Source organism: Telmatherina bonti (genome assembly GCF_933228915.1).
Source record: "Telmatherina bonti genome assembly, chromosome: 22".
In the NCBI taxonomy this organism is placed as follows: Eukaryota; Metazoa; Chordata; class Actinopteri; order Atheriniformes; family Telmatherinidae; genus Telmatherina; species Telmatherina bonti.
Genome location: NC_136631.1, coordinates 24,701,017 through 24,727,740, shown reverse-complemented (window position 1 = coordinate 24,727,740; position 26,724 = coordinate 24,701,017). Strand labels below are relative to the sequence as shown.

Below are 26,724 nucleotides of genomic sequence, written 5' to 3'. Positions count from 1 at the left end.
TGTGTGAGCCAGTGTGGTGGTACCCGACACCAGCTTGTGGTGGGAAAATGGCACAAAATGAGACACATCCCATTCTGGAAATCTTAAATTCATTCAATCTTGGTAAGTGTATTTTCATTTGTTTAATGATCATGGTGAAGTGTTTTTTAGGAGGTACTAGAGTGAAGTATTGTAAAAGATTTGCCAGTTTTTATTATGGTTTACCAAGCACAGTTTTACATAAAGATATACGTTCAGCAAACATACGTTCTGAAATTAAACTACTTAAGACAACAGAAATGCACATATTCAGACTTCAATTAAGGAAACAACTTATCAAATGCAGTTTCCTGGATTTACACATTTCATGCACATCACAAACTATATTAGAAACAATTCCAAGAAAAATCTTAAGTTAAATCAAAACCTGACATTTTTATATTTGGAAGTGGCTTTAATTACATTCAGGTTGGTGCTTTTCCACTGTCAAATATAAAAATGTCCACTATCACATTTCCATTACCAGCTTTGCAGTATTCTTGCAGCTGCAACTTCCTCTGAGCCACTCTTCTTGAGAAGCAATGAAACTTGTTTTATGTTGTGTGTCTCACATTGACACTGAAGTCAGTTTGTTCTTCAACACAGCGGCTCAACCCACACACCAGGTGTGATGTAACATTTTATGTAACATTGTATACAGTGAAGCAGTTTGCCGCAAATAATAAATCAATACAGCAGAGCCGTGTGCTTTCCATAAATACATCTGGCATCACTTGTGTTTATCTGTGTTGTCTATCCCACTGAAAATTTGCTTCTGTCCTAAAATGCAGATTAAACCAAATTTTGAGAACAAGTTGTCCATTTTCAGAGCAACACAAACCTCCACCCTCCCACTCTACAAAACATTTCCATTTGTTCCATTTGCACTTCCTTCTCTCAGACTCCACATTTATTTCCTTTTTCCAGATGACATGATCCTAGCCTTCTGTTTATCTGTGCTTGTGGGTCTGCTGTTGGGTGCTTTGGTCTACATTGTGTTAACCTGGGCATCCAGACGTCGGGCTACAGCGAGGATCACCAGGCGTTCCAAAAAGAAACGTGGTCTTTCACAAACACGCGACCCCATGAACAGTCAGCTGGGCCTTTACAGAAGCACTTTTCTGAGTGTATACAGACAACCTTCCTTGGAGCCAGTGGGTCCACTGGGGAGTAAACCCTGCCCAGAGACATCAACCTTTCGCCCATTGCCCAAGAAGAGCCGACCTGAGCTGGATATGGGAGATGACACTCAGATAACCATGTCAGAGGACACTGTGGGTTCTAGCACGTCTGATTCAGCATCTCTTGTACCAAGTAAGAGACATTCCTTCTGGTTGGGCAGCAACGGCCTTAAAGGATTTCTCCCTTCACAGACTCCACCTCCTGCATACGACAGTGTCATCCATGCCTTTGAGGAGACTTGCACATGAAACATTCGACGCGAGTACAAGGACTGAAACAAACTTGTGGGATTACAGAGGACTTTCTGGCTTCATACCAGCCAAGATTAGCCTCTGAGTCATGGCGAGCAGATGCTTTTTGACATGTTCCAGCTTGAAGCACAAACATGAAGCAGCACCTCAGATTTATCCAATGAGATACGAAAGATGGCTGCAATTATCATAATCAATACAATTTTATATAACTTTCTTGATTAATCTCTGAGTTACTTTATTGTGGAAAAAATGTCTGAAAATAACAGTAACACAGTCTTTCAGAGCCCTTTCTGTTAATACCTTGACTTTTTGGAAAATACTGGACTGGTGTGTGAAAGGATTTAATTCTGATGTGTGCATGGAAACTTTCTAAACTTCTCCACTGACTGAAAATAGCTTAAAGACTAGTACAACTAAAATATATTTTTTGAAAATATAAATAGCCATTTTTAATTTGCTGCTATTAGATATTTAAGGTGACACAGGCCATTAAAAGTTTGGAAAAGTTGTCGGGATGCTTCATATAGCTACCTACTAGAAGACCTGCTATGGTTTCAGTTTGTAGACCAAAGAAACCATTTACTGTGGACTTTATCTTCCTTGATATATAGTAACTACTCAGCTGTTTGCTGATGCCTTTATTACAGTTTTTGCTTTATAATGCATAAAACATCTTTAGATTGGGAAAAAGGTCCGAGCTGATGGTGTCCCAGTGCAGAATCTTTTACTGTTGAGGCATGTTGGGTGAGCATGTAGTTTGGGAAAATCTTGCTGAAATAAGAAAATGCTTCTCTGAAAAAGACATCAACTTAATACTAATAGGCTAAATCACTCCTGTCTAGCTCATTCAGAAATACACAGAATGTATCATTTAGCCCCATTGTTAATTTCTTCTCAGTTCAGGTTAAATTGAGGCCCATAGACATCAGCATCATCTTTTCCTTGCATGTCATCATTTGCAAACAGTTTAGGATCCCAACTTTTGTTTTGCAGTCACATACAGATAGGTTGTATGAGGCTCCATTTATGCCTAAATTATTTTCACATGAACTGTTTATGTCCACAAACCACAGAAAGGTTTTCTTGTGATTGTGACTTACTTGCATGGTATGTCTGTGAATTCTCTGCAACATTTGGACAAATTTATGGTGTGAAATGTAATTTCTTCATAGTTTAACTGCTCATCTTTACTTTGAAAGACTGATTTTTTTCTGGGAATAGGACACTGTTTTGTTTGATCATGTCCCTGACCCACTGCAAATTAAAAACACCAGGTGTTTGTTTTCACATTTCACAACGCTGTTGTTATTTATATGTTTCATATAATAATTTAATCTTGAACAAACCTTAAAAAGACATCTTGTGACAATGTTGTTTAAAATTAGGAAATCTATTCTGCAAACTAAATCAGCTAATAAAATATTTCATTTTTAGCTTTTGAGAAACTTTTCATCAGACCATTTTCAATCAAATGTCAGATATAAAAAATTCTCAGTTCATTGCACTCTGCTTTAATTAATATTTTATTATGTGTTTGAACTTTTTTGGGAACAGGGTTGTAATTAAAAACGTACAGACACAAACTATCACACTGAAGTGGAAAAGAAAAATCGATCAAGCTAATTTTACTTTAGCTTGCAGATGCTTAACCTATTAGTCTGCTCTACAAATAATCTCCAAATAAGCATTTGTTTGTCCATTTTGTTCTATTTCTAATGTAAAATTTGTATCAACAACAGAGCTTCTCATAACTTATGTCCCCATGGTCACCAAGGACCACGATACTAAAAGAGATTCTGTTAGCAACACATTACATTAACTAATAACACTAGATAGGAAATGAAAATAAACTGAAAGTGCTTATGATTTGTTTGCAGACTATATAAGTAAATTCCATTTTATTAATTTACAATGAGAAAATCTGTAGTTGTGTCAAAATGTACCCGGAAATTAAGCAGAGATACAAACAAATGAATAATAATGCTGCACGATGTTGCAGGAAAAGTAGCCTAAGTTACAGGACCCTGGGTGACCAGTTTCATTACATCAAGGTCTTTTGTCAAGAATGTCAATTCAACTTAACATTACAAAGATGAGGCGCGTCGTCCAGGGTTGCCATTCTGGTGAAAAACACCCGTTTGAGATTCAGCAGTAAATCTGCTATTGAGAGGCTCCAACGAGACTAAATTGTATAATTATCTTAAAAAAGACTAAATCACCCACGCTAACATCTAATTAGCTCTTGATATGGCTTATCGCGCATTTTTTCTGTGCTCGGTCTATTTTGCGTGCTATCATCCTCATGGCAACCCGCTTTAAAGCCACAACCCCAAAGTGCGCCAAAGGAGAAGCGCCTGGCAACACTACGGCACTGACAGAGCGCCGACCGACACCTCTGGATTGATACGTGATACGGTGTCAGGTACGTACAGCCGTTCATTGTTTGACAATTTCTTTTCTTTTCTTTTTTTTAAATTAATATTGTCTACACTTCTTTGTTTTCCTGGCATGTCTGTGCATCTCGTGATCACTGTCTTATTCAGGCTGCTGGATGCGGTCACATAGAAGACGCCTGAATAAGAAAGCATTTGATGTGGGAGACCTTTCTGAAGGAGAAGGTTTGTCTTTTACTTAGACTTAAATCTTAGACCCTGCAGGCGTCAAACAGATAGACAAATGATCGTTTCCAAGAGCCATTTTACAGTCTGATACTGACATCTGTTCAAAGGTTGATGTTTTTTTTTTTTTTTTGTTTTTTTGTTTTTTTGTTTTTTTTTTAAAGAAATTGAATATCTGAGTTCACATCACTGTGTGGTTTCTGCGGTGGTGGTGAAGAGCGGACAGCATCAGTACCCATGGAGACTGCAAGTGCCCTGCTCTCCAATGCAGTGTTGCTGTTGCATAGAGACTGAGAAACACTGTGAATATCAACGCCGATGCACTGAATGACACAGCTGCTATTTCAAGGAAGAAAGGGGGGAAAAAAATTCTCCTTCCTAACTCAAGATTGTCTGACTTGTTGAATGGATGTAATTCATTCATTCATACGCCCTTTTCTCCACTGCAACAGGACTGCACAACTCCCATCAGGAAGGCATGGGATGGGTCAGTGTCATCAAAGGAGCTTCACATCATCTCAAGGCAAAACGCTGAAGTGCAGAACTGCTCCATTTGGATGAATGAAAACCTGGACACCATCTGTGGCTGTACGATGCATTTTACCTCCCCGTAGATTATATTGGAAACGCAAAGAGCAGAGCAACCATCACCCTTCAGTGTATCATCTGCATGGAAATATGGACACCTTCAAAGGAGGCATTTTGACTCAACATGTCCAGGAACTATGAGGTATTTTATATTTGCTGTCAAACTATCAATGCTGCAGGCTATTTAGCTATTTTATTTTTTTATATAAAATATTACATAATATAATTTCAGTGAGCAAATGAGTCAGTCGGTATAAAGACTATGCAGCCATATTTAGTTGTGGAGAATGTCATCCAGTTTCTTAAAAAAGGCTATCATGTTTCTTTTATCAAAAGATGAAGGATTATTTAAAAAACTTTACAATTTAAACAATCATATTTTCTTTAAACCAAGTGGGAAAAGAAAGTCTAATATAACCTGAAACACACATTTAAATCCAGCACCCATCCTGAGATCTGCCTTTACGTAAAGATGAATGTTTCTCACTCCACATATTTAGTTTGTGAATGTGGCAAAACAAGACAGACTGTAGTGATTATGTAAACCAGAGAAAATCCTGGAGTTGCTCCATGGACAGTGAATAATACCAAAACAGCCAGTACATGGTGATTGTGCTGGTGTCATATTTAGTGATTCATTGTACTTGTTAAAGTCTGTTCTTTCAGATAAATCTCTTGGGATGGAATTTTCTCAAACAAAGCGCAGGCTTTCAGTCATAAATCCATCACCTGTGTGTTAGCACAGAGGTTGTAAAGATTAAATAATCCCTAAAACAAAATCATTTTAACAATGCAGCTGCTCACTTTTAGACATCAGAGTTCATTTTAAGCCCTTTTGACATTTTATAACAGAAAAATCTCAACACAAGGTCCAAGTTGCTGCTGTTCCTTTTTTATTTTGCCCAGTTTTCATTGAAGTGGTTTTATCTCTCTGTTGGTTCATTAGTTTATTCTTGATGGCTGTTCTGAGGTATCTGATTGGCTCACATGAACAGGTCACAGGTCATCTCAATGTTCAGAAGTTCAGAAGGAAATTTGAGCCATTTGCTCATGAAGATTGTGCCAATTGACTAAAAAGCATCAGTTTTACTGGCCATTTGTGCTGAGATGGTTCTGTCAGCACTGGTTTTGCTGCAACCATGACAATAGCAACATCACAGACCAAAATATCCAGAGCTTCACTGAGAAGGCTCCTTTAAGTAAACGTGAAGTCACACACCATCATTAGCTGAAAATGTGCATTATCCAGCTTTATAATAAGGTCAACAGCAGAGTTGTTCCAGATTCAGCTTCTTTGTTTCCCTCAGCAGCCTGGTCAGTCAGTAGGGATGTTGGCTGCCGTGGAACATGGTCCCATCCTCTGCAGCGATTCCAACATCCTCTGCCTCTCGTGGAAAGGCCGGGTGCCGAAGAGCGAGAAGGACAAGCCGGTGTGCCGGAGACGGTACTACGAGGAGGGCTGGCTCGCCACGGGGAACGGGAGGGGAGTCGTTGGAGTGACGTTTACATCGAGTCACTGCAAGAGGGATAGAAGCACACCTCAGAGAATCAATTTTAACTTGCGAGGACACAACAGCGAGGTGCGGCCTTTGCTTCAACAGCATCAACTGCCCTCATTATCCAAACAACTTTCATACAAAGATCCATAAGAACAACTCACACATATTTACTCGAAAAAATCCGATGTTACAAGCTTCTTGTTTGCCTTACTTATCTTTTAAGTGCCTCACTGTGTCCATATTGTTGTCTGCGGCTGTTATTATTAGAACATATTTATTGCTGTTGTCACTTTTTTGTGCTTGCATACTGACTTTCCTTCCAACTGCACTGGCTCTTGAAAGCACTTTCTGCCTGAAAGGCTTTTTTAAGCTTTGTGTTCATGCAGGGTATTATTCACGAATGTTCCCTTTTTGCAGACAGCCACCTGTGCTTGTGAAAAATGATGGCACTGTTTTGGGCTTTTGCAGGTTGTCTTGGTGCGCTGGAATGAACCCTTTCAGAAGCTCGCCACCTGCGATATGGAAGGAGGTATTTTTGTATGGATCCAGTATGAAGGAAGATGGTCTGTGGAGTTGGTGAATGACAGAGGAGCCCAGGTAGGTACTTTTTTTGTGTGTTTATCTTTAAAATGACCAAAAATGTGCACCATATATTAACTTGAAAGAAGATTTAGTAGGGCTCAGACGATATGCTTTTCTCTCGATTTGATTCGATTCCAATTTTTTTGGGTGCCGATTTGATTTAAATTGCGATTCTCACAATTCTTCGATATTGCTGATTTTCGTAGATTAAAAACAAAATAAATGTAAAAAACTTTTGTTTTTGCTCATCATTTTTCTTGATTTCATTGAGGAAAAAAACAACACAGTAGCCAGACCATCATTCTGCTGCTATAATGTCCAAGAAGAAAAGTAAAAAAATTAATAAAAACAATCAAAATTTAAAAAAAAAAAAAAAAAGATAAAAAGATAATGGATTAATTTTATCTAGTTGAAAAAATAAATTGTTTCTTTGCTAAAAAAAAAAAAAAAAAAAAAAAAAATCGATTTTAAAATTGTGAAGCAAAAAAAATCCCGATTTTTGATTTTTCGATTAGATTTTCCCACCCCTAATATTAAGCTTTATGATATTAACAAAAAGTATTGAGGCTTCCTTTTATGTCTTTCCTCCAGGTGAGTGACTTCACTTGGTCACATGACGGCACTCAGGCTCTAATCGCATACAGGGATGGCTTTGTGTTGGTTGGCTCAGTCAGCGGTCAAAGACACTGGTCCTCTGAGATCAACTTAGAGAGTCAAATCACTTGTGGGATCTGGACTCCGGATGATCAGCAGGTAAACTACAATTGGCTCAGTTTGTGCAGCTTAAACCAATTATTTATGATGAATAAAAAGTGGAATTATACACTCACCGAGTATTTTCACTAAGCTTTCAAGCCGAGTTATTGAAGAGGCATTTTAATTTAGAAAACAATTAAAATTGAACACACTCCACCCCTTCAGGTCTTGTTTGGCACAGCAGATGGACAGGTGATAGTGATGGACTGCCACGGACGGATGCTGGCTCATGTCTTGTTGCATGAGTCTGATGGGATCGTGAGCATGTCTTGGAACTGTCCTGATTTCCTTGTGGAGGACAGCACAGAAAGTGACACAGACTCTGATGACAATATTCTGCCTTTAGGTGCAAACCTGCTATTCCTCTCTAATGTTGGCCATACAAATATGCTGCCAGGGGAAAACTAACATATCTGTACTTTCCTTTGTTCATGCAAGTGCGGAGAGTCAAGCCTCTGTTGACGGTCACCTTCTTATCAGGCGATATCAGCCTGATGAACAACTATGACGACCTCTCTCCTGCTATAATTCGCTCGGGGCTGAAAGGTATGAACTTGGAGTAAAAGTATGACAAAAAGTTACCATGACAGGTTTGCGGATAAGTGCTGTTAGACATATTAACCATTCATGTATTTTAGATGTGGAGGCCCAGTGGTGCTCCCAGGGGGATCTCCTGGCTGTGGCTGGCATGGAGAGACACGGGCTCCCTGGTGATTCTGCCTGCGCATCCATCGTGAGGAACGCCCTTGTTAAATTCTATAATGTGCAAGGCGAACACATTTACACTCTGGAAACACCTGCTCAGGTTAGTCCCCTTTAAATATACAGTTATAAGTCTTTATATTAACATTTTTTATGTTTTGGTTTTTTTTCATAGAGAAGCAGTCTTTTATGATATGATCATTGCTAAACTTAACATATTTTGCACCTTTGAAAACAAAAATGCCTCAACACATTGACAAATATTGACAATCATAGAAATTCTTTGTTGTTTTTCAGAGGCCCATCACCACCATCTGTTGGGGTCACAGAGACTCTCGCCTGTTCCTTGCATGTGGACCGGCGCTCTATGTGGTGCGTGTGGAGCACAGAGTGGCCAGCCTCCAACTTTTGTGCCAGCAAGGCATCGCCAGCGCCTTGCGCGAGGAGAAAGACGTGGGGAAACTGAACATGCCCTCACTGCTCTGCTCTTACGTTACCTCTGCTTTCATACCCACCATCAAGGTATTAAAGTTTAATGTGCAGTAACCTCTCAGATCTTTTTTTGGATGTCAGATGGTCAGGTGATACTGATGGGGGTGCTTTCACTGCTTTCATATCTACCAGAGCCGTGTTGCATTTATTCCTATTTAACAAACAAGCAAAGACAATCACAGCGTAGCAAATCCACTGACTATGGCATGTTGTTCTACGGTTCTTTCCTTTCTTTGTTCTAGCCCCCAATTCCTGACCCCAACAACATCCGGGACTTTGTCAGCTACCCAACAGCTGGTAATGAGCGTCTCCACTGCACCATGAAGCGAGCAGAGGACAGTCCAGAGGCAGGCGGACCCTGCTACACTCTGTATCTTGAATATTTAGGAGGACTGGTGCCTATTCTCAAAGGAAGGCGCATCAGTAAACTTAGGCCCGAGTTTGTTATTATGGATCCAAAAAATGATGGGAAAGCAGGTGGGTTTTAGTAACAATCCACTTTAGCTGAATGTTTCCATGTCTGGAGGAATCACCATAACAACTAGACACCATTAGAACATTTTTCTGTGCATGTTTGTCATATATCCACTGTTCACCTTGAAAAATAAAACACAAAGTCTGTCACGAGGAGTCCTCTATGATGTAACATGGTCTGAGGCATATTCTGATTCAAGAACAGCTTGTGTCACGACCTCACTGCACGGTTTAGCCTGTTAAATAATGTTCTCCACACAAGGTTTGTTTGTACTGCAGGTATTCTGCTCATTCCCATCTGTATTATTTATTTGTCTTTCAGAGGAGGTGTGTGTGAATCCCATGATCTCTTATGCTGACAGCTGTAACTGCTCTGACTCCAGTGACATTGATTTAAGTGATGAGTGGGTTGGGAAGAAGTCACCAAAGTTATCCCGGGGAAACAGGTTACCTAACGCTGCACCACACATGTTTTCTGACTGACATGTTTTTCTTTTCTTTCTTTCTTTCTTTTCTGTTTAATAAACATTGAATGGAGTTTTTGCAAAGATCTTTATATTAAGCTTATAAGTCTGTCAAGTGTTATATAAAGGCAATTGAAAAAAAAAAACAACTTTTTTTTTTTTTTTTGTTTAAAGGCTGAACATGGAAACAAGAAAATCTCCCAAACTTTCACGTGCCAATCAGGAAGGCCAACGGTCACCACGGCTACCATCAAAGAAGCCTCCAGTTCGATCACCTAGTCTTACACGGCGAGAGTTCACTATGGATGGAATAACAGAGGTAATGATGAAAATTGCTCAAAGTTTTATTCCCAAAGGGCTGGAGCCTACACGAGCAGCATGTGCTACCTGGACAGGTCATCAGTCCATCGCAGGGGAAGCACAGAAATATAAACAATCACTCGTGCTTGCACCAACCCAAAAGGAAGAATTTAGAGACACCTATTACACTAACAGATGTGTTTTATGGCTGCTGGAAGAAAAATCCTAAACATTTACACAGAAATCAGGGGCTGAAAAAGCAAGGTGTTAAGGTTCCAGTTCAGTTGAACGTGAACCTGGTTTTCTCCCAACAGAGGAGTTCCATGAGCTCCAGATACCTGTGTCCAGGCGGCTCAGCCGAGAGACTGAGAAACTTTTGTTGCCTTCAGGCTGTATAATGCAGCCACTTCAGAGAGGAGCAGGGGAGGAGGAACGTTTTAGATCTTCTAAGAGTGGAGTCTTAACTCATTTTAACTCTTGCACTTTTTTCAAATGAATTTTAATGCCCATACTTTTAATTGTATCTTTTTTCTTTTTTTTTTTTTACAACAAAATGTCAAAATGAAAACAAATTACAAAAATATATTTAATGTGTTTTGCAGGAATATTTTTTTCTTTCCTTAAATCCTTGTTTCTTTGTGTCTGCTCTCCACTAACAGCACAACTACCTTGCACAAGTCACGTCTAACATTTGGGGAACAAAATTTAAAATAGTTGGACTTGCCTCTTTCCTCCCAACCAATCTGGGTGCAGGTAACTTTCCCAAAAAATGACATGTCTATAATTTTTTTTTTTTTAACCTAAACAGCTAAAAAAAAAATTTCTTTTCTTTTTTTTTATTTCTCTGCTTCAGTCATCTATAAGACCAGTTTGCTTCATTTGCAACCAAGACAGATGACAATCTACCTTCCAGAAGTGCGAAAGATTTCTCATGACTTCATGAGCCTGCCTGTGTTCAACCCTAATGTGTTCAGTGAGGATGAGGATGACTTACCGGGTAAAAAGTCAAATGGTTATTAGTGTTTCTGAGTGTTTCGGGCAACTTGTGACTGAAGGCTACTTTTTGTTTTTCTAAAGTGATGGGCCCATCTGGAGTGACGGGAGACAACCCACCCTGCACAGTCAACATTCCCATTGCTCCCATCCACAGCCCAGCTCAAGCCATGTCTCCAACTCAGAGCATCGGCCTTGTTCAGTCTCTTCTGGCCAATCAAAATATTCAGCTTGATGTCCTGACCAATCCGACGGCCACCGCTGCTGCAGCAGCCGCAGCAGCAGCTGCCTCTGTCCCTGTCCCTGTCACTGATCACAGCCAGGATGCTGTTGCAACACCGTACCCCGTTCCAGCTCGATATTCAAACCCTGGTCAGGCAATCTTCAATGGGTTAGACATTGGTCCTCTTCTCCCTGGTACTTTACCTCCCCCACCACCACCTCATCATCTCCCACCACAGCCTCACTCACAGAGGTCTCATTCACAGCCGCCTTGCCAGCCGCCACCCAAACAATCCCAACAAATTCAAGCACAACAGCAGCAGCAGCAGCAGAAGATGCACCATCCTCAACAGCAGCAACAGCAACAACACCACCATCAGTCCCAGTCCCAACAGCAGCAACAACAACAGCTGCAGCACCTGCACCACCAGCACACGCTACATCATCAGCAGCAATCAAGCCAACAACATCAGGTCCAGCCACACCAACAAATTCAACAAACCCAGCATCAAGCGGCAAACCAACAACTTCAGCAACAGCATCAAATCCAACAGCAGCAGCAGCAGATGCAGCTGCAGCATGAGCAGATGCAGCAACAGCAGCAGCAGATGCAACAGCAGCAGCAGCAAATCCGGCAACAGATCCAGGAGATGAGGCAGCAGCAACAGCAACTCCAACAGCAGCATCAACAGATTCAGCAGCAACATCAGCAGATGCAGAGGCAGCACCAACAAATGCAGCAGCAACTGAAGATGCAGATGTCACTGCCTCCCCCTCCATCTGGTTATCCAACAATTTCCTTGCAGCAGCTTCATCTTCTGCCTCAAATTGCTCCTCCTGCAACTGAGCCGGGGCTCGACAGAGGGGACCATGGGCATACGCTGAAGCCAAGTCTTCCAAGGACTTTACCGCCCTCCTTCAGTGACGCAGACGTGTCTGTGGAGATCCAGATGAGAAAGGTGAATCCTCCTCCTCCATACCCGGGGACCGTAGTGTCTGCTGCAGCAGCTACAGCGGCTGCTCCTCCTCAAACACTTGTCACAAACTGCGACAGCCCAAGCGTCCTGGCTCCTGACCCCTGTCTGAAGAAGGATGAATTTTTGCTTCATCCTATCACTTTACAATACCCAACACCACTGGGGTATGAAAGGATCACAACCTTTGACAGCAGTGGCAATGTGGAGGAGGTTTGTCGACCTCGCAGGCGCCTCATTCGCAATCAGAATGCATATTCCGTCCATGGCATCGGGGGCTCCGCCACACTCAAAGTTACTTCCTCAGACAGTAAGAAGATTCAGCTTCCGTACAGCTCGGCAACTTTAAGTCGTTTATCTGTCCCTCGATATTCTATACCAAGCGGGGACCCTCCTCCTTACCCTGATCCAGCCAATCAAGTAACTGCTACACTTCCTCTTCCTCCTCCTCAGAGAGTGGACAGCAGCCTGATTCACGCCACTCTTCGGCGTGATCGCAGAGACGTGGGACTCAAAGTGCCACAGATGATGGAAAGTTCAAGAACCCTTCCCACTAAAGCTAAAATGAACAGCGCATTATCACTTTCCTACCAGCAGAGGATGCCCACTGCATTGTACACATGCACACAGTGCAGCAGTAACAGCAGCAGCACCAGCGTCAGCGTCAGTGGCGGTGGAACAACAAGCAGCGGTATTGCAGGTGGCACAGTGGTGAGGCAGGACTTCCCGCCTGGGAAAGCGGCGCACCACAGCACCATTATAGTGCACTCCAAAAGTGCCTCACCCATGGCTTCTCAGTCGTCTTACAGTCTGCTGGGTGCTGGGGATAACAGCCGGGACAGAACAGTGTACATTAACTCTGCCTTCACTGAAGATGAGACCTTAAATCAGCAGCAGTGTCACCTTGAAAAATCCGTACGTCAGCTGACTTTAGGGGATGTCAGCTTAACAGTTAAACGGCCTCCCCCTTACCAGTGGGATACCTCCACCACAGAGGACTTCTGGCTTACTCCAGAGCAAACAATGTTAGCTCCCCCACCAGGACCTCATAAACCACCTCCGCTTATCATCAGTCAAGCTCAGCACCTGGACATGGCTCGACTTCCTTTTGTCCTCACAACAAAACCTCCAACTAGTCCAAGCACGAGCACTCTTACCTTTCCATCGGGCTACCAGATATCCCTGTCACCTTTTCCCCCTAATGTTGGTCATAGTGGAGCTCCACTTCCAACTTTACAGAACCCTCCGCCGCAGTGTTCCCCAAATGAAGTGGTTGCTCCGGCACCTTTTGCTCAGCAGGACCCCAGTTTGGTTTTGCCGCCTGGCTACCCTCCAAATTTGGCCAACTTAGCCTGTTGCCCTCTCCCTCCCCTGTATCCAGGAGCTAGCTCATGTGCTGGACTCCAGCTGCATCCTGTCAGCCTACATCCTTGGAACCCGTACCCTTGCCCACCACCCATGCAAGATCCCCCAGCACCGCCCTTGCCTGCCAAAACACATCAAATTCTAGAGAAACCAATTCTCTCTCCACCTCCTCCCACAGCTCCACCTCCACCACCTCCTCTGCCACCTCCTCCACCACCTACTGAGTTGCCACCATCCAAAAGTGCCGCCGAAGATCTTGCAGAATCTTCCAATAATTTTCCAGAGCCATCGTCCCTGAATGATAGTCCTGTTCCACAGGAGTCAGAGCGTTTCAATAAGAAAAGCCGCAAAAGACTAGACAGCAGGGCAGAGGAGGTCAACATGCCCACCGTCTCCGAGGGTAGATCAAGAAAGGACGGGCGAGCGCTCTCAGACTTCAACACCCTCATTTCCAGCCCAAGGTTAGGCAGCAGAGAGAAGAAGAAGCCCAAGGGGCAGAGGGAACAACTCAATAAAACCAAGAAAATGAGCCGGACCACAAATGAGTTCCAGGATAGCTCAGAAAGTGAACCGGAGCTCTTTATTAGTGGCGATGAGCTCATGAACCAGAATCAGAGTAGTAAGAAGAGCTGGAAGAACAAGCGAAGCCTGCGTATGGCGAGCGAGCTTGAGGAGATAAAATGTCGCAAAGCAAATGAAAGAGAGGATCGCAGTTTAGGCAGCCAAGGATTTGTCTACGTCATGGCCAACAAGCAGCCGTTGTGGAACGAGGCTACCCAGGTCTACCAGCTTGACTTTGGAGGACGAGTCACACAGGAGTCGGCAAAGAATTTTCAAATAGAGCTGGATGGTCGACAGGTAACACCATGACATGAGTTTTTTCATTAGTTTATAAAGAAAACTGGTTCTTCCTTCTCTGTTGTGTTTACCTGCTGTGCATCTCAATCCTTTATCATAGTATTCTACATATCTGTGGTGCTCAGACAAAAAGAGCCACTGAAAAGTCTTAACTTGTATATTTTTATTAACATTTTTCACATCCTCATTAGAAATAAGCCACTTAATTGGATATGTATGAAACAGTAAGACATGTTTCTCATTTCATGCCTCCTAAAATGTCTTCTATTTTCCTTTAGGTGATGCAGTTTGGACGAATAGATGGGAATGCGTACATCTTGGATTTCCAGTATCCTTTCTCAGCAGTGCAGGCGTTTGCTGTTGCCCTGGCCAATGTGACTCAAAGGCTGAAGTAGAAAAGGTTGCTTTACAATCTGCTTACCTGAGTGATTTTCTTTGTTTATTTACAAAAAAAATTAAAGGCAAGTTTATTGTTGACATAAAAGTAATCTACAATTAGTCTGCTGAGGGCAAAATCAGCCAGTCCATATTTGCAGTTTATTTCAGTGCTCCATTATTCTTATTTTTCATGGTGTATTGTATTTTAAAAGTGACCTGGAGGTTATTTTATATGTCTAGTGCCAAAGACATATTCCAGTTGTATTAGAAATAAATAGCTATTTGCATTTAATATATTTATCTATAAAAATATCATTACAACTATATTAAAATAAAGTAACATCCAAAACTGACAGCATAGTGTCAATAAGCCATATCGTATATCAGAGACAAACGCTACACTTTATAAAATAAGTTTTAAATTACTAAGTGAATAGATTAGTTTCATGATGAGTAATTATTTTACTACCTTTGTTCATTTGATCTCAGTTTATTTGGTACAATCATTCAAATTTTAAAAAAAATATTCGGTCCACTGTTGCTTCAATCAATTCCATAATTGCAGGATTAAGATTTGAGGCATAAATGTTTAGTCTATTTTTTATCCATGCTACTTCTATGAAGTGGTAGAACGAGTATAGCGCATTCAATTCTTCGTGCCAAAACATTGCAAATTAACACAGTGAGCCATTAATATCCCACAGTGTGTTTATTTTCCATTTTTAACTTCACTTGTTTCTCTGTTTCAAAAAAACTCTCTCTGCTACTGGAACTTGTCATTTATGGTATACAGTAAGTCTATGAGTGCCAAATGTAGGCTGATGTTGTTGGCTGAAAGTGAGTAATGGAGTCCTTTTTTTTATAAAGTCAAAACTGCAATCGGTCTCATTTATTCGGCTCTGTTTTGTTTTTCTTGGGTGTTTATTATGCTACTTGAATTCTGCATTTGAATGTGAAGTACTGTAGTTTGCCAATTTGGTAATTGGTGCTGCTTTAGATAGATAGAGCTTTGTGCAATAATGCTACCTACTGATGTTGTACCTGCAAAACAATAAAAATAAAGCTGCTTGCACTGTGTATTTAGCAAGTGACCTAACATCATGTGTTGTTTTTGTTTTTTTTTGCTTTGTTTTTGCTGATTACAGTCTTTTTTTTATTCTAACCCTTTTGCTTTGCCATAGTAGTAAAGGGTTTGTGACATTGCACATGCAGAGAAAAGAGTAACAAAGATATATCACATTCACAAAATATGGAGATGAACTGTTTTTAAGGAATGAAATATATGTTTGGTGCTACTGTATAAAGATAAACGTGATATAATGTCCAAACATTTATCATCTGTTGTCAGAAGATTGTTTTTTTTTGGGAAATATTTGAAGAGAAGTGACAGGAAGTGACAAAAATTAAATTTACTTTGAAGTCATATTTCATTCAGTGCAACTCCAGTGACATAATGTAAGATATCAGCATTACTGCCTAATGAATCATTTGCTGCCAGATTTTATTTCTCTGATTTTGTGATGGAAACTAAAATGATATGACCATAGATTTGCAAAGATCTATGGGTTGACAGAAGTATAATAAAAAAAATCTAAAGTTCTGTGTGGTTTGTGCTTATTTGTCCATTTTTAAGGAGAGCTCTTTTATAAAGATTTTGTAAAAGTAATTCTGTGTGCAGAAATGGGGATCAGATCCTTCACTGCAACTAAACACTTTCTAAACTATATATTTATAAATTTGAGAAATTTTATCTAAAAATCAAAACAAGTTATGCCAATATTCAGCCTAATTGTAATTGCACTGCAAGTTTAGTTTAACTATATTTGGTGTAAATTTGTGAAAGTTGCCCATTTTTTGCTTTTAAAAAGAGATTATCACTTTTAAAATTTTAGATCAAACTGGGAATTATGATACAATATGTGTGTCTACTCTGCACTGACAAATGTTTACTCTGCATGACTGCCTGTTTCTTTTTCCCCCATTGACAAACTACTTTTACCTTGAGTCTTGAGAACTATCAGACACCATTAAATAAATTTTCCTGATTTTATTTAAATAAAATGAGAACAAGTCAAGTTGTAAGGTGTGTGACAAGCAATAACAAACACAGAATGGCTTCCTAATAATCCCCCTGCAATAGAAACCATATCTAATGCAGATAAGTTTGCTGAATACCCACATGCATCTACCAGGTCTTTTTTAGATTTTTTCTGTTTGATGTCAGTCACATGGCAGCAAATGAATGCATTTATGCATGTAGACACGGTCAAGCTGACTTACTGCAGTTCAATCTGAGCATCAGATTGGAAAAAAAAAAGCATTTAAGTAATACTGGAAAAAGCTCGTCTATTGGTATCAGATGGCCTGAGTATTTCAGAAAATGTTGATATTCTGGGATTTTCATGCACAACAATAAAAATAAATAAATAAATAAATAAATGGAGATGACAGAAAATGGTGGTATAATGATTTATGAGATATTTTCTTGGCAGATTTCGGGCATTTCAGCAACTTCTGAGTAACATTTAAACACACAATGCATCATGACAAAAAACTCAAATCAACTCAAACTGGTTTCTTAAACATGACAATAAGTTCACTGTACTCCAATGGTCTCCTCAGTCAGCAGATATCAGCCCAATACATCACTTCTGGGATGTGGTGAAATGGGAGATTCTCATCATGGATGTGCAGCCAACAAATCTGCAGCAACTATGTGATGCTGTAATGTCACTAGGGAACCAAATCTCAGAGGAATGTTTCAAAACACCTTGTTGCATCTATACTACAAAGAAAGATACAAATATACTCACAAAAGGTGATGGATATTCAACTATCAGATAATATTTAAACAAAATGTAATTAGTTTTATTTATCCATTATTTATTTTAATATTTGAGAAGACTCATCCAAAGGTAATGTCTTCATCTCAAACTATTTAATAAAGATGGCTGGTCAGTATTTTGAGTTTTTGAAGATTATTTCTAGATTAAAGACAAGAATATATTGCTAAGTGGCATGGACCAGGCCTAATGCTGTAAAAACATATTTCGCAGAGGAAAAGTGTAATAGTAATACACTGTTAAATTAGTCTGGTAATAAGCTAAATAAGTCTAAATGTAGAACTTTTTTATTATAGTGGCCCTGTAGTGGGCACCTATTAATAAGCTTTTTTTCTTGCATATTCATGAATGAGGAAGGTATTTTTGTAAATAAACCACTTCTGTGATTTTTATTTTATTTTTTTTTATTTTTTTTACAAAAATGTGAAAAATGTTACATTGTTTTTATTATTAATTCATGCATGAAAGGGTTAATAAACTTTAAGTTTATGTATTTACTTTTCAGTGTTATTTTTAATGTCCATGCAATGAGGCTTGAAGTTCATGAAAGTGTCTCCATGGCACTTTGAATTTGGCAAATGTGGATTTGATTTAGAACTTGCTGTTTATTTTTTGTCATTTCTGTGCTATAAAACTATTAATCTACATATCAATTTATAGATCTATATGTAAGAATCAGCCATCTTTGTGTCCCATATTTGCATGACAAACTGACAGCAAGTGGTGGGAATACCACCACTTATTTTGTTCCACTTAAAGCACTGACTAAAATGGGTTTTTTTGTTTGTTTTTTTTACATTTTTCTTAGAATGATACAAATGCGTTATATTCCACAGATGGATTCAGACAGATCCACTAACTGGTGGGTCTACATTTAACCTTCCCTGAACAAACAAACAAACAAACAAACAGCGCCTGGGTTCAGCTTTGCTTACCGGAAGTTGCCTGACTGGACTTTTATCTTGAAGGCGATGAACTTTGTCCCCTCCTCTCTCTCTCTTTCTCTCTCTCTCGCTTTCTGTCTGTCTTGATCCTGTGGTTGATCCTCATTTTCATGTAGGAAATACTCACAGTCCACTTGGTTTTCTGTGGTGGGCCTGGCGCCCCTATTCTCTCAGCCTCCACACCAGCTGTTTGACGCGCGTGCTGTCGGTGTTTCCACTGTGCAGCCGTGTCCTTACGTCACCGATCGGAATATCAATTTAGATATTAAAAATGGACGCGCCCATTAATAACGAAGCAGCAGGTTAGTAACTTTTGTGACGACGCATTAATACACCTGAGTAGCAGGGACTGACTTACTAAATCAGTTTATGGGGAAACAAGGAAATTACAATGTTCGTTAGAGTGAACATAGGCAAATCTAATCTGTTTCTGTTCCCTTTTCCTTCAGAAAACAGAAATTCAGATGAATCAACAGACTCTCCATCAAGAATGACTAAAAGACAGATTCTCACATTAATATCAATGGCATCTGTCAACTTCAGTTCAATGATGTGCTATTCAATATTAGGCCCATTTTTCCCTAATGAGGTAAGTAATGCAGTAGTAAGGACTATATAAAAGACCAATGGTGAAATAAAAGTTGTTTGTGAGAGTTGAACTGTATTTTAGTTGAATACAGAAAAAGTTTTTCCTGTCTTAGTCAGAAATTTGTCCACCTTACACCCGACTCTTTTCCACTTGAGTTTGGTCTGAGCACACAAAGTTGAAATTTATAATTTTTATGTGGCAGACATTGTTTTATTTGCTGTTACATTGGCTTGCTATTATAGTTAATTAGTAATGGTTAATGAGAAAATAATAATTCAGTCTTCAGTTCCAGGCAGTTTTTATCTTTTTGGTGCACAAAGTTTGAATGAGCAAATTTTCAATGTTTTTTCCTGTTTTCCATGTTTAACTCTGTGTGTGCATTTTTTTATTTTTATATATCATCTGTATATATAGAAGGGATTGTGGATGGTAGTTGCAAAAATAAATCCAAATATGTTATGCACTCTGTATTTTCTGTAATGTTGCCAAACAGTCAAACTGAGAATCTAGTGTGTGCATGTCTCCTGTCCACCTTCTGCCTGTCAAAATCACACACATATTTATTTACATAAAAAAACATTCGTGTTTCAGATAGGTTAAAGCATTTGTTGCAACTCTACATAAAAAGGATTCTTAGTATGTTAGAAGGAGGTAACTAAGTGCTTCCTCCATATTATGTGATTATCATTTGTGTACTACAGTCATTGTGCAACTCAGATGAAACAACCATCATGTGTTCCAATTAAAAAAACTCAGTAGTAGTGTCATCTTCTGTCAGGGAAAGAGTAATCATGTGCCAGTTTGGAAAATCCTACCTGAAGGCCAGTGACTGGTATCATCCAGTCTGTATCAAAGCTTTTCCGTAACGCATGCTAATGAATAAAATTATAAATGCAGAGCAGATTTTGGGGGGGGGGGGGGGGGGGGGGGGTATTGATGGTGGTGTAACAAGTATAAAAGATTATTTATAATTTGAAACTGTTGTGGAAAAAAAGTTATGAAAGGAGAGCTTTGATCATTCTCTTGACATGGTGTGTGTATAACGGTGATGTAGCTGTGACATGCATGATTCTCAGCCCTTTAAACACATTGTATGGACATTCATACACAGGCCGTCAAGAAAGGAGCCAGTCAGACTGTCGTTGGTCTCATATTTGGATGTTATGCTGTCTGCAATTTAATTGGTTCTTTGATTATGGGAAGATATGTAAGTATATGGCATTATTTCTTCAGTATACACAGTGTGATTTGCTGATCAGTTCTGCCTGACTCTCACTCTTTTTTGTGCCAGATTGTTCAAATTGGTGCAAAGTTCATGCTAATAGCGGGACTGTTTGTCTCATCAGGTTGCACCATACTGTTTGGGTAAGTGATAATCCTGTGTGATATTTTCAATAATAACACGAGAAAGAACCTGGAAGGCCGTTTGTTGCCAAATACAGCAAGAATAGCTAATGTAAAAGTTTGCTTGTCATAAAAATGTAATGAATTAAGTGTTATGTAATGATTATGCACACCATTTTATTTTCTAAAATTTCCTATATGACTGATCCTGCTGCTAAAATATTCACCAAAAAAAGTTTGTAGTACTTTGTGGCTTAAAATACTCCATAATTATAGTTTTAATGATGTTTGGTGAAGTTTAGCAGCAGTTTTAGGAAATGAAATTATGCTGTTGTGGCCTATTTGCAACATTAGCAGGGAAAAATGAACTTAGAACAACTTTTGACAGAAGGAGGTTGGTAATTGTCAAGATTAAGAATGATGGAGTTTAGGTTATAATGTAGAGAAGTAAGAATTTAAAATTTGATCAGACATACACGCTATGTTTCTGATTCTTAAGATGTTAAGTTACTTTTCTGTGCCAGTGCTTTAGATTTCTTTGTTTCTCGTCATTTTCAGGTTACTCGATCGGGCTCCTGAAGGAACCATCTTCATTTCACTCTGCTTTGTAGTGAGGTCTGTGGACGCTGTGGGCTTTGCTGCTGCTATGACCTCCACCTTTGCTATGACAGCAAAAATATTCCCAAACAATGTGGCAACTGTTTTGGTGAGAGCAGACAAGCCTTGTCTGACTGGCATGCTGTTTAGACATTAGAATCACGAGAAAACGTAGAAAAAAAAACACTATAGTGCGAGCTGTTACACATATCCTGATCCCATGGAAAAATAATCTGCGCATTGTTTACAGTCAGTTGTACTCAGGTTTAAAGTTTTTTATTACATCATGCATGGTAATCCACATCTTTCTATGCAATCCTTAGGGTAGTTTGGAAATTTTCACCGGACTCGGGCTCATAATGGGGCCACCGTTGGGAGGGTGGTTCTACCACTCCTTTGGATATGAAGTCCCTTTCTTGCTTCTTGGAGGTCTTCTGTTGGTTATGGTTCCTTTCAACATTTTTGTTTTGCCATCCATTGGTAAGATTTCCAGCACATTATTCGCTGAATCCCAATTTGTTTTTTTTGTGTTTTGTTTGTCCCTCTCTAAGTTGTATTTTGTGCTTTCCCCCATTAGAGGCAAATCCATCCAAATATTCATTCTTTGGACTTCTCTCTCATATGAAAATCGTCCTGATTTGCTTCGTAATATTCACGCTCAGTTCAGGTCTAGGCTTCTTTGATGCCACCTTGTCGCTGTTTGCAATGAAAACGGTAACGTTACATTTCATAATAAAATCTGTTTATTCTTGCCGTAATATTTTTGTGGATAATGTGAATAACTTGCTTTTACTTTCTGCATTGTATCTAGTTTAATCTTTCTTCCGGCTATGTGGGACTCATCATGCTCGGCCTGTCTTTACCATATTGTCTGGCATCACCACTAATAGGTTATTTCACAGATAAATATCCTGTAAGTATTAATATTAAAAACAATTAAAAGTGGATTATAAGTCTGTTCTTATAACTTGAAGTAAATCTTGATGCTCACCAGAATTCGAGGATGGGATTCATAGTGATGGGAGGCGTCGTCACAGCTTTTGGGTTCTGTCTGCTTGGTCCTGCCCCTTTCCTTCCCATCCCCAGGTGGGTACTTTCTTCAGAGACAAATCATTTCAGATTTATATGTATTTATAAATATGGTGTTGATGTCTTCAGAATGTGCTCATTGACTTCGTTGCCAAGTTAAGAGTTGAAGAGTGATGGTGCTCACATCTATTCAGATGCTGGTTGTCCAAGTATCAAGCCAGAATTCCAGTATTTCAATCCTGTCTTTGTTTTTAGGGTTTCAGGGTTACTGTATTTGTGAGTTTGTCCGTTATGAAACTTGAACGCTAGAATAGTAGGATGGGACATCAAAGGGTAATTATTCACCCCAAACGTGCACAGTTATATCAAATTCTGTGTGAACTGTGGTGCATCATTTTGTTGCTACAAATCTGAAATCTACAAGCACAAAATCATTTGAAAAGATCTTTTTAACAAAGTGTATTTTATGCAGGGCTGTAGCTGCTCTGCACTTAGCCACACTGTTGCTGTGGTGACATATTCGCATATTTATTCAGCTTTGCCTGACTCCATGATCAAGGTTAGACTGACTTTATTTACAGTTCATAAAGTCTTTATTTACATAAAAAATGGTTTGCAGCCTCATCTGGAGGATTGTGCAATTGCTGTCTCAGCGTCTTGACTGTGAGCCAATAATTGAATTATTCCTGCATAAATGAATTACAGCTTGACATTTATGGCTCTTATCATTATTATTTAGCATAATGTTTGAAGTTATATGATTGTACAACCCCAGTTCCCAAATAAAGTGCTGTGTGAAATGTAAATTAAAACATAAGGCACTAATTTGCTAATCTCATAAGCTCATATTTTGTTGCTTGTAAAACATAAACAAGAAATAAGAAGTTATAAGAGTTATAAGTGCAGAGCAGATGGTGGGGGCGGGGGGTATAACAAGTATGAAAGGTTATCATTTAAGACCAAATCATGAAAGGAGAGCTTTCTTCATTTCAACTAACCACCTTTTATGTTCTTTACTTAACATGATGTGTCTATAATTGTGATATAGCTGTGACATGCATGTTTCCCGGGCTCTTTAGTTCAACTAGCAACAGGTCAGTATCATGAGTCTGAAGCTTTCAGATGTGAAGGTGAGCAGAGGTTCACAAATCTGCAACGAAATGCATCTAAAAATTGTGAAACAATTTCAGAAGAAATGCTCCTCAATGCAAAAACTCAAAGACTTTAAAGATGCCACCAATAGTGGTGTAGAATATCAAAAGTTTCGAAGAATCAGGAGGAATCTCTGTGCACGTGCAATAAAATAAATGCAAAAGTCGAAACTGGATGTGCATCATCTTGGGGCCCTTATGTAGCACTGGAAATCACTGCATGAGTCTGGCAGCCCACACAGAAATGAAGGCTCCGTCAGTGCTGAAAGGTACATGGAGTTTTTAGAGCAATATTTGCTGAACATCTCCTTCACGGAAGGCGTTGCAGATTTCAGCAAAATAATGCTAATCCCAGTCCATGCCTTTCACCAGTAGAAAAAGTCTGGTGCATCATGAAACAAAAAGTCTGCCAACAAAGATCCAGGACTGATGTTCTGTGCGAATCCTGCGTCAGACATGAATGAGAAAGCATTCCTCTCTTAACTGATCTCCTGACGACCCAGACATTTACAGACAGTCAGTAAAAGATGGGTAGATGCTACACAATGATAAACATTGCCCTGTTCCAGTTTATTAAGATACATTGCTTCCCATCAAACAGTTAAACGTCTTGTTTTCAACATCTGATATATTAAATGTGTTTTAATGGGAATAAAATAAAAGTTCATAAGATGTGCTAATCATTGTAATCTGGTTTTTACAGGTTCTATGCAGCATCCCATCTTTCTGGTATTTGAGTGGTTATTTTTGCAACTGAGTAATGATGGTAAAAGTAGTACACTCATACTGTTCCAGCACTGTAGTTGGTTAATGTATGCCATTAAAACATATCTGAAAATATTCAAATAGAGAAAATGAAGAAAAAAAAAAAACTTTTGAAGTTGTGAAATCACGCCACATCAATCACATGTGTACACCCTAATTCAGCTTAGTAGTCAGCTTTAAGTGCTCACTGATTCATAAACTCATTTTAAAAAAGCATGTGCTGGGGATAGAAAAATTAAGGGACATTTTTCTACAGGTTCATATTAGCTAAAAAAAAGTGCAAACAGATTTAATTCACTGTGCTAAGGGAAGTTTTTGTCACATGCTCCTGAGTTCATGACTTACACAAGTCCAACCTACAAGTCAGTGTTACCCTTATGGCCTTTAAGTTAGGTCTCATTGATGCTCTTCTTTTATTGTTTGGCTTTTGAGGGACTTGAAACAAAATCACAAGTTGCAAATCTGTGTACTTACTCTAAAAATAGTGGCTGGCAAGCAACCAGCTATTTCAACGTTTAGAGATTGCCAACAAGTGGGGATGTTTAACACTCAAAAGTGTTAAACTTGCACATTGAACCTAGTTAAGCCTTGAATTGTTGTGTATGATCACAAATACGTGTCTTGCAGAACATATTTTATTAGCTTTGCTAAACTTAGATCTTTTTTTTTTTTTCATTGTAATTTTATTTCCATAACAGTACCAAAAATAAATCCTATTTTTGTAGTGCTTGTTTGAGAGAACTGAAGGGGACAGTGTGTTGTAATGCTAATACTAACAGGATTTATCCATCTAATTGATTACTCATCCACTTAAATACCTTTGTTTCCATAACACGCGCTACTTCTGAACCGTTTCCAGCATTAAATCCTGTGGGTAATATTCTGCATTTTGTCTTCTTTGTGGTGGTTTTGTACGGGAAGTCGTCTGTGGTTGCTGATCCTCATGCTCGGTCTAATTGGGTTTTCTCTGGGTATGACTGCCATCCCCACATTCCCTGAGATCATCACATGTGCATAGTGAGTGCTTTCACATGTTTCTCTACATCGATGACATAAAGCTTTTAATAAATGTTAACTGAAACAAATACTTAATATTCTTTTCTAATTTGCAGTGAAGAAGGATTTGAAGAGGGATTAAGCACTTTAGGAATGGTGTCTGGATTGTTTGGTGCATTTTGGTCTACGGGGTGAGAACAAAAGTACATTAATTCCCAGTTTGCCCCGAGGTTTTACTCCTTTGATGTAACCTGTAGTGATGGAAAATTTGTTTTTTTTAAGGATGTTTTATGGTCCAACAATTGGTGGTCTTATCACGCAACATCTCAACTTTGAATGGGCAGCTACAGTCCAGGGCGCCATAGGATTTCTGGCTGTAAGTAAAATTTATCACACTGTCTAAATGGAAAGATTAAAGTTCAAATGATTAGGAGTAAACGAAAGCATTGTGTTACAGTGTAGTCGTGGCTGATTTTCAAGCTTAAAAAAAGAAGTGAAAAAAAAAAATCTAAACGTGTTTCTTGAGTAGCATGCAATTCCGTTTGAAATGCATGATTTCATGGAGTGAACACATGAAGACTAAAAGAACAGCATGTGATTTATCTGGCTCAGATCTAACACATACAAACTGTCCACAGGCTTTTCTCCTTGGGGTGCACTCGCTCTGTCAACAAAGACACCAGAGGTAATCATGACATTACATATAACATAAGCCATATAGTATATAATGTATACCATGCAGGCTTTATTTTAACACTACCTTTGGTTTGAATTTAAGAGTGCGAGAAGATAGTCCTCAAACAGATGAAAACACTCCTCTCCTGAACGGATCAGGACCTCGGCTACACGTGGAAGAGGATTGTAGTGATCTGACTTGACTCAACAGAAACATTTTATTGCTCATTTTCCTGTAACTCTAATGATTTAATCAGGAAAAAAAAAATCATATCCGGTGCCGTTTACCAGCATAAAAATGAAATAGTACATTTGTGTACTACATGGTGGTGAAAGTTTAAATTGTAAACGGTGGCGATTTTTGCACATACACAAAGAAAATGTGCCTTTTGTTCTGAGATCTTACTTTTCTACAGCACATGACTTGGATTTCATGCTGAAGTGACCCGGTCGGACACATTCCTGGAAGTGTGAAAGAAAGAAGTTATGTCATGTAAACTTAATGAACAATGTATTATACAGGTCGTACCCATAATGAAGCCAACATCTATAATATGTTGTAACAACAAGAATAATGCAGATTTTACTGCACTGTTGTGAATAATGTGCCTTGCTGTCTGGCTGTGGGAATTTACATGTTTAAATAAAACAAAATGAATAAATAAAACATGCTGCCAAGCCTGTTTGAGCAACGTTTGTTGCATTGCTTCCTCTTTTACATATTAGTTGTATGACACTTCCATGTGCTGCACTAAAACAACATGGACTTCACATGCCAATGCTAATCAGTCACTTTACAGCATGTTTGAATTTGTTTTGATCTAAGTAGCATTTCCTGCAAATGTTGTAAAGGAATAAATGACACAGTTAAAAGGAATATTTTATTGCATTGTTGCTTTGAAAAACTCCTTTACAAACTTGTACAAAAGTTGAGCTACAATATCTTAGAGACCTTGTGTTTCATACATTATTTAAACATACAGTTACTATTCTGCAGCTCTCTGATTAATAAAAAAATTATAATAACTACATTATAATAACTACAAGTATTCTGTATTTGATGCAGTGCAGA

The 26,724-nt window shown here is 39.1% G+C and overlaps 3 protein-coding genes across 3 annotated transcripts; all 3 read left to right on the top strand.

Annotated features, from left to right (window-relative positions):
• On the top strand, nt 1-1,542 carry myct1b (myc target 1b). The gene is made up of 2 exons (XM_079262303.1): nt 1-102; nt 946-1,542. Exons 1-2 carry the CDS (start codon nt 48-50, stop codon nt 1,446-1,448), a joined length of 558 nt encoding a protein of 185 aa, XP_079118429.1. The 5' UTR covers nt 1-47; the 3' UTR covers nt 1,449-1,542.
• Nucleotides 1,543-4,784: 3,242 nt separating this feature from the next.
• On the top strand, nt 4,785-14,736 carry tulp4b (TUB like protein 4b; the record flags this gene model as incomplete). The annotated part of the gene is made up of 15 exons (XM_079261801.1): nt 4,785-4,802; nt 5,971-6,240; nt 6,628-6,756; nt 7,333-7,494; nt 7,663-7,843; nt 7,936-8,043; nt 8,136-8,302; nt 8,497-8,721; nt 8,934-9,168; nt 9,488-9,611; nt 9,804-9,948; nt 10,589-10,682; nt 10,783-10,926; nt 11,007-14,341; nt 14,620-14,736. The coding sequence occupies 15 exons, from the start codon at nt 4,785-4,787 to the stop codon at nt 14,734-14,736; spliced, it is 5,454 nt and encodes a 1,817-aa protein (XP_079117927.1).
• Nucleotides 14,737-18,675: 3,939 nt separating this feature from the next.
• On the top strand, nt 18,676-25,876 carry slc18b1 (solute carrier family 18 member B1). The gene is made up of 14 exons (XM_079262166.1): nt 18,676-18,808; nt 18,956-19,095; nt 20,207-20,302; nt 20,387-20,460; nt 20,998-21,145; nt 21,360-21,516; nt 21,614-21,750; nt 21,848-21,949; nt 22,031-22,122; nt 24,903-24,998; nt 25,094-25,168; nt 25,260-25,353; nt 25,616-25,662; nt 25,756-25,876. Exons 1-14 carry the CDS (start codon nt 18,778-18,780, stop codon nt 25,853-25,855), a joined length of 1,389 nt encoding a protein of 462 aa, XP_079118292.1. The 5' UTR covers nt 18,676-18,777; the 3' UTR covers nt 25,856-25,876.
• Nucleotides 25,877-26,724: the final 848 nt, after the last annotated feature.

Excerpts from the sequence above, each read along its gene's own strand:
- myct1b (XM_079262303.1), top strand. The coding sequence starts at position 48 with ATGGCACAAAATGAGACACATCCCATTCTGGAAATCTTAAATTCATTC. Across the intron at positions 103-945 it reads CTTAAATTCATTCAATCTTG|ATGACATGATCCTAGCCTTC; the intron begins GTAAGTGTATTT and ends TCCTTTTTCCAG.
- slc18b1 (XM_079262166.1), top strand. The coding sequence starts at position 18,778 with ATGGACGCGCCCATTAATAACGAAGCAGCAG. Across the intron at positions 20,461-20,997 it reads GGTTGCACCATACTGTTTGG|GTTACTCGATCGGGCTCCTG; the intron begins GTAAGTGATAAT and ends CGTCATTTTCAG. Across the intron at positions 25,169-25,259 it reads GGTGCATTTTGGTCTACGGG|GATGTTTTATGGTCCAACAA; the intron begins GTGAGAACAAAA and ends GTTTTTTTTAAG.